The sequence below is a fragment of the Oncorhynchus masou genome, chromosome 33, assembly GCF_036934945.1.
Source record: "Oncorhynchus masou masou isolate Uvic2021 chromosome 33, UVic_Omas_1.1, whole genome shotgun sequence".
In the NCBI taxonomy this organism is placed as follows: domain Eukaryota; kingdom Metazoa; phylum Chordata; class Actinopteri; order Salmoniformes; family Salmonidae; genus Oncorhynchus; species Oncorhynchus masou.
The window spans coordinates 19,774,356-19,787,219 of record NC_088244.1 but is presented as its reverse complement, the minus strand read 5'-3'; the positions used below and the strand labels follow the sequence as shown (position 1 = coordinate 19,787,219).

General features: G+C 52.0%; 1 protein-coding gene across 5 annotated transcripts in view; it reads right to left on the bottom strand.

The window, feature by feature from the left end:
- LOC135527975 (IQ motif and SEC7 domain-containing protein 1-like) overlaps positions 1-12,864 on the bottom strand; it is a 260,372-nt gene that overhangs the window by 95,633 nt on the left and 151,875 nt on the right. Inside the window, exon 1 of one of the 5 annotated variants that reach the window (XM_064956689.1) lies at positions 368-532. The exons of the other annotated variants lie outside the window; for them this stretch is intronic. Coding sequence (XP_064812761.1) covers positions 368-402 — 35 coding nt within the window. The 5' untranslated portion in view covers positions 403-532. Of the gene's footprint in view, positions 1-367; positions 533-12,864 lie in introns of those variants that run through there. 5 annotated transcript variants of the gene reach the window in all.

Sequence of the window (12,864 nt, the reverse complement as noted above, 5' to 3'; positions counted from 1 at the left end):
GGGTGTGTACTGTGTGTACTGTGTTGGGTGTGTACTGTGTGTACTGTGTTGGGTGTGTACTGTGTTGGGTGTGTACTGTGTGTACTGTGTTGGGTGTGTACTGTCAAATTTAGGAAACTTTGCATCAGTGCCGCTCCTACCGTACGTGTGGATTTAGCCTAACACTGACGAAAATGATGATATGTTTCCAGGGTGTTGAACATCTTACATGTCTCCAGGAAACCACTTTTATAGACTGTATGGGCTGCATCTTTTATAAACTGGTAAAATATTTTCTAGGCAGTTTCTAAAGAAATAGAAGAGACATGAGGAGCAGACTCTGGGGCTCCTCGCTGTCTGGGAACAGTCATGACAGATGATTTCCTACCTTATTGTTCGGCTTGAAATGCAGTACTTCCACATCACATTCCACGCGGCAGTGACCTCACTGCAGACACCAGACACGCAGGGAAAACATGTGCAGCATGGCACACGCAGGAAGGAAGTCTCAAAATGTCCCAAACGCACCAAACTGTGGCAATTCCTATAGCAGCCAGTGGAGAGACACCCTGTTCTAGAGCACAAATGACAGCCCACATCCTTCACCGTCCAAAGAAAAACACAGAGAATTCATTTTCTTCCAGCTCCAGTTTTCTCAGCTGTGCCGTTTAGAAGTTCCCTGTCCCAGTTTATCCTGCCTGCGTCCACACACAGAAAATTGCTAGACTAGCAAGTTATCCTGATGACCAAGAAAGGTAAAGGCTCAGTTCAGTATGTCTAGGCTCCTCGTAACAAAGGCTCTCGACCCATACTGTTCACTACCACACCACCCCTCCCTCTCTCCACCCATACTGTTCACTACCACACCACCCCTCCCTCTCTCCACCCATAATGTTCACTACCACACCACCCCTCCCTCTCTCCACCCATACTGTTCACTACCACACCACCCCTCCCTCTCTCCACCCATACTGTTCACTACCACACCACCCCTCCCTCTCTCCACCCATACTGTTCACTACCACACCACCCCTCCCTCTCTCCACCCATACTGTTCACTACCACACCACCCCTCCCTCTCTCCACCCATACTGTTCACTACCACACCACCCCTCCCTCTCTCCACCCATAATGTTCACTACCACACCACCCCTCCCTCTCTCCACCCATACTGTTCACTACCACACCACCCCTCCCTCTCTCCACCCATACTGTTCACTACCACACCACCCCTCCCTCTCTCCACCCATACTGTTCACTACCACACCACCCCTCCCTCTCTCCACCCATACTGTTCACTACCACACCACCCCTCCCTCTCTCCACCCATACTGTTCACTACCACACCACCCCTCCTTCTCTCCACCCATACTGTTCACTACCACACCACCCCTCCCTCACTCCACCCATACTGTTCACTACCACACCACCCCTCCCTCACTCCACCCATACTGTTCACTACCACACCACCCCTCCCTCTCTCCACCCATACTGTTCACTACCACACCACCCTCCCTCTCTCCACCCATACTGTTCACTACCACACCACCCCTCCTTCTCTCCACCCATACTGTTCACTACCACACCACCCCTCCCTCACTCCACCCATACTGTTCACTACCACACCACCCCTCCCTCACTCCACCCATACTGTTCACTACCACACCACCCCTCCCTCACTCCACCCATACTGTTCACTACAACACCACCCCTCCCTCTCTCCACCCATACTGTTCACTACTACACCACCCCTCCATCACTCCAGCAATACTATTCCCTACTACACCACTCCTCCCTCTCTCCACCCATACTGTTCACTACCACACCACCCCTCCCTCACTCCACCCATACTGTTCACTACCACACCACCCCTCCCTCACTCCACCCATACTGTTCACTACAACACCACCCCTCCCTCTCTCCACCCATACTGTTCACTACTACACCACCCCTCCCTCACTCCACCCATAATGTTCACTACCACACCACCCCTCCCTCTCTCCATCCATACTGTTCACTACCACACCACCCCTCCCTCTCTCCACCCATACTGTTCACTACTACACCACCCCTCCCTCACTCCACCCATACTGTTCACTACAACACCACCCCTCCCCCTCTCCACCCATACTGTTCACTACCACACCACCCTCCCTCTCTCCATGCATACTGTTCACTACCACACCACCCCTCCCTCTCTCCACCCATACTGTTCACTACTACACCACCCCTCCCTCTCTCCACCCATACTGTTCACTACAACACCACCCCTCCCTCTCTCCACCCATACTGTTCACTACAACACCACCCCTCCCTCTCTCCACCCATACTGTTCACTACCACACCACCCGTCCCTCACTCCACTCATACTGTTCACTACAACACCACCCCTCCCTCTCTCCACCCATACTGTTCACTACAACACCACCCCTCCCTCTCTCCACTCATACTGTTCACTACCACACCACCCCTCCCTCTCTCCACCCATACTGTTCACTACAACACCACCCCTCCCTCTCTCCACCCATACTGTTCACTACCACACCACCCCTCCCTCACTCCACTCATACTGTTCACTACAACACCACCCCTCCCTCTCTCCACCCATACTGTTCACTACTACACCACCCTCCCTCTCTCCACCCATACTGTTCACTACCACACCACCCCTCCCTCACTCCACCCATACTGTTCACTACCACACCACCCCTCCCTCTCTCCACCCATACTGTTCACTACCACACCACCCCTCCCTCACTCCACCCATACTGTTCACTACTACATCACCCCTCCCTCACTCCACCCATACTGTTCACTACTACACCACCCCTCCCTCTCTCCACCCATACTGTTCACTACCACACCACCCCTCCCTCACTCCACCCATACTGTTCACTACTACATCACCCCTCCCTCACTCCACCCATACTGTTCACTACCACACCACCCCTCCCTCTCTCCACCCATACTGTTCACTACCACACCACCCCTCCCTCACTCCACCCATACTGTTTACTACCACACCACCCCTCCCTCTCTCCACCCATACTGTTCACTACCACACCACCCCTCCCTCTCTCCACCCATACTGCTCACTACTACACCACCCCTCAGTCTCTCCACCCATAATGTTCACTACCACACCACCCCTCCCTCTCTCCACTCATACTGTTCACTACCACACCACCCCTCCCTCTCTCCACCCATACTGTTCACTACTACACCACCCCTCCCTCTCTCCACCCATACTGTTCACTACAACACCACCCCTCCTTCTCTCCACCCATACTGTTCACTACCACACCACCCCTCCCTCACTCCACCCATACTGTTCACTACCACACCACCCCTCCCTCACTCCACCCATACTGTTCACTACTACACCACCCCTCCATCACTCCAGCAATACTATTCCCTACTACACCACTCCTCCCTCTCTCCACCCATACTGTTCACTACCACACCACCCCTCCCTCACTCCACCCATACTGTTCACTACCACACCACCCCTCCCTCACTCCACCCATACTGTTCACTACAACACCACCCCTCCCTCTCTCCACCCATACTGTTCACTACTACACCACCCCTCCCTCACTCCACCCATAATGTTCACTACCACACCACCCCTCCCTCTCTCCATCCATACTGTTCACTACCACACCACCCCTCCCTCTCTCCACCCATACTGTTCACTACTACACCACCCCTCCCTCACTCCACCCATACTGTTCACTACAACACCACCCCTCCCCCTCTCCACCCATACTGTTCACTACCACACCACCCTCCCTCTCTCCATCCATACTGTTCACTACCACACCACCCCTCCCTCTCTCCACCCATACTGTTCACTACTACACCACCCCTCCCTCTCTCCACCCATACTGTTCACTACAACACCACCCCTCCCTCTCTCCACCCATACTGTTCACTACAACACCACCCCTCCCTCTCTCCACCCATACTGTTCACTACCACACCACCCGTCCCTCACTCCACTCATACTGTTCACTACAACACCACCCCTCCCTCTCTCCACCCATACTGTTCACTACAACACCACCCCTCCCTCTCTCCACTCATACTGTTCACTACCACACCACCCCTCCCTCTCTCCACCCATACTGTTCACTACAACACCACCCCTCCCTCTCTCCACCCATACTGTTCACTACCACACCACCCCTCCCTCACTCCACTCATACTGTTCACTACAACACCACCCCTCCCTCTCTCCACCCATACTGTTCACTACTACACCACCCCTCCCTCTCTCCACCCATACTGTTCACTACCACACCACCCCTCCCTCACTCCACCCATACTGTTCACTACCACACCACCCCTCCCTCTCTCCACCCATACTGTTCACTACCACACCACCCCTCCCTCTCTCCATCCATACTGTTCACTACCACACCACCCCTCCCTCTCTCCACCCATACTGTTCACTACTACACCACCCCTCCCTCTCTCCACCCATACTGTTCACTACAACACCACCCCTCCCTCTCTCCACCCATACTGTTCACTACAACACCACCCCTCCCTCACTCCACCCATACTGTTCACTACAACACCACCCCTCCCCCTCTCCACCCATACTGTTCACTACCACACCACCCCTCCCTCTCTCCATCCATACTGTTCACTACCACACCACCCCTCCCTCTCTCCACCCATACTGTTCACTACAACACCACCCCTCCCTCTCTCCACTCATACTGTTCACTACCACACCACCCCTCCCTCTCTCCACCCATACTGTTCACTACAACACCACCCTCCCTCTCTCCACCCATACTGTTCACTACCACACCACCCCTCCCTCACTCCACCCATACTGTTCACTACAACACCACCCCTCCCTCTCTCCACCCATACTGTTCACTACTACACCACCCCTCCATCACTCCAGCAATACTATTCCCTACTACACCACTCCTCCCTCTCTCCACCCATACTGTTCACTACCACACCACCCCTCCCTCACTCCACCCATACTGTTCACTACCACACCACCCCCTCCCTCACTCCACCCATACTGTTCACTACAACACCACCCCTCCCTCTCTCCACCCATACTGTTCACTACTACACCACCCCTCCCTCACTCCACCCATAATGTTCACTACCACACCACCCCTCCCTCTCTCCATCCATACTGTTCACTACCACACCACCCCTCCCTCTCTCCACCCATACTGTTCACTACTACACCACCCCTCCCTCACTCCACCCATACTGTTCACTACAACACCACCCCTCCCCCTCTCCACCCATACTGTTCACTACCACACCACCCCTCCCTCTCTCCATCCATACTGTTCACTACCACACCACCCCTCCCTCTCTCCACCCATACTGTTCACTACTACACCACCCCTCCCTCTCTCCACCCATACTGTTCACTACAACACCACCCCTCCCTCTCTCCACCCATACTGTTCACTACAACACCACCCCTCCCTCTCTCCACCCATACTGTTCACTACCACACCACCCGTCCCTCACTCCACTCATACTGTTCACTACAACACCACCCCTCCCTCTCTCCACCCATACTGTTCACTACAACACCACCCCTCCCTCTCTCCACTCATACTGTTCACTACCACACCACCCCTCCCTCTCTCCACCCATACTGTTCACTACAACACCACCCCTCCCTCTCTCCACCCATACTGTTCACTACCACACCACCCCTCCCTCACTCCACTCATACTGTTCACTACAACACCACCCCTCCCTCTCTCCACCCATACTGTTCACTACTACACCACCCCTCCCTCTCTCCACCCATACTGTTCACTACCACACCACCCCTCCCTCACTCCACCCATACTGTTCACTACCACACCACCCCTCCCTCTCTCCACCCATACTGTTCACTACCACACCACCCCTCCCTCACTCCACCCATACTGTTCACTACTACATCACCCCTCCCTCACTCCACCCATACTGTTCACTACTACACCACCCCTCCCTCTCTCCACCCATACTGTTCACTACCACACCACCCCTCCCTCACTCCACCCATACTGTTCACTACTACATCACCCCTCCCTCACTCCACCCATACTGTTCACTACCACACCACCCCTCCCTCTCTCCACCCATACTGTTCACTACCACACCACCCCTCCCTCACTCCACCCATACTGTTTACTACCACACCACCCCTCCCTCTCTCCACCCATACTGTTCACTACCACACCACCCCTCCCTCTCTCCACCCATACTGCTCACTACTACACCACCCCTCAGTCTCTCCACCCATAATGTTCACTACCACACCACCCCTCCCTCTCTCCACTCATACTGTTCACTACCACACCACCCCTCCCTCTCTCCACCCATACTGTTCACTACTACACCACCCCTCCCTCTCTCCACCCATACTGTTCACTACAACACCACCCCTCCTTCTCTCCACCCATACTGTTCACTACCACACCACCCCTCCCTCACTCCACCCATACTGTTCACTACCACACCCCCCTCCCTCACTCCACCCATACTGTTCACTACCACACCACCCCTCCCTCACTCCACCCATACTGTTCACTACAACACCACCCCTCCCTCTCTCCACCCATACTGTTCACTACTACACCACCCCTCCATCACTCCAGCAATACTATTCCCTACTACACCACTCCTCCCTCTCTCCACCCATACTGTTCACTACCACACCACCCCTCCCTCACTCCACCCATACTGTTCACTACCACACCACCCCTCCCTCACTCCACCCATACTGTTCACTACAACACCACCCCTCCCTCTCTCCACCCATACTGTTCACTACTACACCACCCCTCCCTCACTCCACCCATAATGTTCACTACCACACCACCCCTCCCTCTCTCCATCCATACTGTTCACTACCACACCACCCCTCCCTCTCTCCACCCATACTGTTCACTACTACACCACCCCTCCCTCACTCCACCCATACTGTTCACTACAACACCACCCCTCCCCCTCTCCACCCATACTGTTCACTACCACACCACCCCTCCCTCTCTCCATCCATACTGTTCACTACCACACCACCCCTCCCTCTCTCCACCCATACTGTTCACTACTACACCACCCCTCCCTCTCTCCACCCATACTGTTCACTACAACACCACCCCTCCCTCTCTCCACCCATACTGTTCACTACAACACCACCCCTCCCTCTCTCCACCCATACTGTTCACTACCACACCACCCGTCCCTCACTCCACTCATACTGTTCACTACAACACCACCCCTCCCTCTCTCCACCCATACTGTTCACTACAACACCACCCCTCCCTCTCTCCACTCATACTGTTCACTACCACACCACCCCTCCCTCTCTCCACCCATACTGTTCACTACAACACCACCCCTCCCTCTCTCCACCCATACTGTTCACTACCACACCACCCCTCCCTCACTCCACTCATACTGTTCACTACAACACCACCCCTCCCTCTCTCCACCCATACTGTTCACTACTACACCACCCCTCCCTCTCTCCACCCATACTGTTCACTACCACACCACCCCTCCCTCACTCCACCCATACTGTTCACTACCACACCACCCCTCCCTCTCTCCACCCATACTGTTCACTACCACACCACCCCTCCCTCACTCCACCCATACTGTTCACTACTACATCACCCTCCCTCACTCCACCCATACTGTTCACTACTACACCACCCCTCCCTCTCTCCACCCATACTGTTCACTACCACACCACCCCTCCCTCACTCCACCCATACTGTTCACTACTACATCACCCCTCCCTCACTCCACCCATACTGTTCACTACCACACCACCCCTCCCTCTCTCCACCCATACTGTTCACTACCACACCACCCCTCCCTCACTCCACCCATACTGTTTACTACCACACCACCCCTCCCTCTCTCCACCCATACTGTTCACTACCACACCACCCCTCCCTCTCTCCACCCATACTGCTCACTACTACACCACCCCTCAGTCTCTCCACCCATAATGTTCACTACCACACCACCCCTCCCTCTCTCCACTCATACTGTTCACTACCACACCACCCCTCCCTCTCTCCACCCATACTGTTCACTACTACACCACCCCTCCCTCTCTCCACCCATACTGTTCACTACAACACCACCCCTCCCTCTCTCCACCCATACTGTTCACTACCAAACCACCCCTCCCTCTCTCCACCCATACTGTTCACTACAACACCACCCCTCCCTCTCTCCACCCATACTGTTCACTACCACACCACCCCTCCCTCTCTCCACCCATACTGCTCACTACTACACCACCCCTCAGTCTCTCCACCCATAATGTTCACTACCACACCACCCCTCCCTCTCTCCACTCATACTGTTCACTACCACACCACCCCTCCCTCTCTCCACCCATACTGTTCACTACTACACCACCCCTCCCTCTCTCCACCCATACTGTTCACTACCACACCACCCCTCCCTCTCTCCACCCATACTGTTCACTACTACACCACCCCTCCCTCTCTCCACCCATACTGTTCACTACCACACCACCCCTCCCTCTCTCCACCCATACTGTTCACTACTACACCACCCCTCCCTCACTCCAGCCATACTATTCCCTACTACACCACCCCTCCCTCTCTCCACCCATACTGTTCACCACTACACAACCCCTCCCTCACTCCACCCATAATGTTCACTACAACACCACCCCTCTCTCTCTCCACCCATACTGTTCACTACTACACCACCCCTCCCTCACTCCACCCATAATGCTCACTACCACACCACCCCTCCCTCTCTCCACCCATAATGTTCACTACCACACCACCCCTCCCTCTCTCCATCCATACTGTTCACTACCACACCACCCCTCCCTCTCTCCACCCATACTGTTCACTACTACACCACCCCTCCCTCTCTCCACCCATACTGTTCACTACTACACCACCCCTCCCTCACTCCACCCATACTGTTCACTACAACACCACCCCTCCCTCTCTCCACCCATACTGTTCACTACCACACCACCCCTCCCTCTCTCCACCCATACTGTTCACTACTACACCACCCCTCCCTCTCTCCACCCATACTGTTCACTACAACACCACCCCTCCCTCTCTCCACCCATACTGTTCACTACAACACCACCCCTCCCTCTCTCCACCCATACTGTTCACTACCACACCACCCCTCCCTCTCTCCACCCATACTGTTCACTACCACACCACCCCTCCCTCACTCCACCCATACTGTTTACTACCACACCACCCCTCCCTCTCTCCACCCATACTGTTCACTACCACACCACCCCTCCCTCTCTCCACCCATACTGCTCACTACTACACCACCCCTCAGTCTCTCCACCCATACTGTTCACTACTACACCACCCCTCCCTCTCTCCACCCATACTGTTCACTACTACACCACCCCTCCCTCACTCCAGCCATACTATTCCCTACTACACCACCCCTCCCTCTCTCCACCCATACTGTTCACCACTACACAACCCCTCCCTCACTCCACCCATAATGTTCACTACAACACCACCCCTCTCTCTCTCCACCCATACTGTTCACTACTACACCACCCCTCCCTCACTCCACCCATAATGCTCACTACCACACCACCCCTCTCTCTCTCCACCCATACTGTTCACTACTACACCACCCCTCCCTCACTCCACCCATAATGCTCACTACCACACCACCCCCCCTCTCTCCACCCATACTGTTCACTACTACACCACTCTTTCCCTCTCTCCTTGCTTTCTTGAGGACAACCCTTATTTTTGTTTCCTTACAACGCACCCTAACTCATCTGGCTGGGACTGTCTATGATCCCCAATGGTGATGCTGTGCTGTGCTGTGCTGTGCTGTGTGTGTGTGTGTGTGTGTGTGTGTGTGTGTTTGTGTTTGTGTGTGTGTGTGTGTGTGTGTGTGTGTGTACGTGTGTGTGTGTGTGTGTGTGTACGTACGCGTGTGTGTGTGTGTACGCGTGTGTGTGTACGTGTGTGTGTGTACGCGTGTGCCTAGTACCTGGGCCCATGTCCAAAAATGACAGAGCTCTCAATAGGGAGGCCAAGCAGGGGGAGGGTTAGCCCCAGTTCAGCAGCTGGGAAAGGCTGTTTTCAGTTACTACACCGGCCTTGCTTTAACAACTTAGCTAAAGTCTTGGAACAGAATCTGAACATGTTACTGTAAACTCTCTGCTGGTGTTTCGAGTCACAACCCATAATGACTACGTTATTCCAGTGACTGAGGAATCAGGAACATAATGAAGTATTTTTGATCAGGCATAAATAACAGGTTTTCATAATGGAAAAGACTACAGTGTCTCTCACATGCACACGCACACACATGCACACACAGACAGAGAGAGAGACTCGTCCACCAATGGGACAGAGGGTATAGTGTCCATGGCCTGTCCACTGTGTTCCTCCACTGCTGTGATTGAGATGGAGAGAAAGAGAGAGGTGGAAGCACCTCTATTAATATAGTCTTTCAGGGTCCAGCACTGAATGTTTGCATATAAACAATGAGGAAAAATAGGAAGAGAGAAAGGTCTTTCTTAGTATGAATTTAGAGTCCCCTCCTCTCCCTCCCTCCATATCTCTAATGCAATCCCAAAGGATATAAGAGCTACTGTACAGTCCCCCTGCCTTTCTGTATCGGTATAGCCTCTTAGTTTCTCTATTCCTCTCTCATCACCTATTCTTTTCACTTTCCCATTTCAAGATGTCCCTTCCACATTCTCTGTAGTGTCTGTATTCAGCTCTTTCAAGCTCTGTCATGGATGGAAGATAATGAAGCAGCACATAGAATGTCTCCCATTGCACCATAATGGACTGAGATATTAAACTAAGAGGAAATACAAGGAAGAGGAATAAGAAGAATTGTTATTCAGTATTCCAATTAGCAATGTTTAGCAAATGTCAACACCATGTTTAGCATGTGTCAATACCAGAAGAAACGTGACTGACTCAACATCCATCCATCCAGTGTGACGACTGTACCCTCAACTGATGAGAATTCCCAGCAATATGAAGTGACAGGAGGCACTGTTTTCAGGGTAAAATAACTGCTATGCAATGCACTATGGAAATGTCCTCATCCTATGAATACTAATGACCACAGCGTGTGTGTGCATGTGTGAGAATACATTAGGATAGATGTGACAGTGTGACAGGTGCTTCTGAGGGTTCCACAGACTCTGGATCAGTCTACCATGTCTCCAAATGTAGCTCAGTTCTAATTTAGACATCAAACTCAGGCCTGATGCGGTCGGCAACATCAAACCAACTATATGGGTTATGCATGAGAAAAACTCCACATGTAGGCTACGCCTGTGATGTATATAGATATGAAATGTTACTTTAACAGTAGGTGAAGTTGCAGAAGGTGAGAGTTATTAAATAAGTTAATAAATGGATTATTATAGTTTTGATTATCACCAGCGAGTTCGGATGCTTTATGGTTATGTAGAACATAAAACCATTTTCTCATTGCTCTCGAAGCTTCAAAATGCAGCATACTTCAGAATGCATGATATTAGTGTCGGCCTCTTACAACACATCTCTGCGGCGGGGGGTTGGTTGGTTGGTTGGCTCTCATTGAGTGTAGATAACGTCTTTCTGTGGGAGTCAGCTAAACATTCGTATTCTCAACAGCAGGGTGGAATCACAGCAGCTGTACTAGAATATAGAATGTCAGCTATCCGCTCGTGACAGGCAGTCAGAGACATGGGGAGTATTTTATAGTCCCTGTAGAGGGGATAGGGGAGGATGAATTGAAGAATGCTTCATAGGTGTGCGTGGCTCCACCTTCCGATTGCGTAAACTACCTACTTTATGCACAGTGCTGTATATCAAACGCTGAGAGGAAACCCTCTGACTAGAGTCAGTAAGATGACCTGCCCTGCATTTACTTAAAGCCATTTGAAGATCATTCCCCACTCTATGTTTCTGCCACTAAGCTGATAGCACTGACCTGCGATACAATCATCCAACATTAAATCTAATCTTATGGCTAACACTCCAAGGAGACTGCACGGCAACATGAATAAATCCCTGCCCTGTGACATGTAACGTGTAGGCTCAAAGACAGATTCACTACCTGTAACGTGTAGGCTCATAAAGACAGATTCACTACCTGTACCGTGTAGGCTCAAAGACAGATTCACTACCTGTAACGTGTAGGCTCAAAGACAGATTCACTACCTGTAACGTGTAGGCTCATAAAGACAGATTCACTACCTGTAACATGTAGGCTCACAAAGACAGATTCACTACCTGTAATGTGTAGGCTCATAAAGACAGATTCACTACCTGTAAAGTGTAGGCTCATAAAGACAGATTCACTACCTGTAACGTGTAGACTCATAAAGACAGATTCCCTACCTGTAACGTCTAGGCTCAAAGACAGATTCACAACCTGTAACGTGTAGACTCATAAAGACAGATTCACTACCTGTAATGTCTCGGCTCAAAGACAGATTCACTACCTGTAACGTGTAGGCTCAAAGACAGATTTACTACCTGTAACTTGTAGCCTCACAAAGACAGATTCACTACCTGTAACGTGTAGGCTCATAAAGACAGATTCACTACCTGTAACGTGTAGGCTCATGAAGACAGATTCACTACCTGTAACGTGTAGGCTCATAAAGACAGATTCACTACCTGTAACATGTAGGCTCACAAAGACAGATTCACTACCTGTAACATGTAGGCTCATAAAGACAGATTCACTACCTGTAACGTGTAGGCTCATAAAGACAGATTCACTACCTGTAACGTGTAGACTCATAAAGACAGATTCCCTACCTGTAACGTCTAGGCTCAAAGACAGATTCACTACCTGTAACGTGTAGGCTCATAGACAGATTCACTA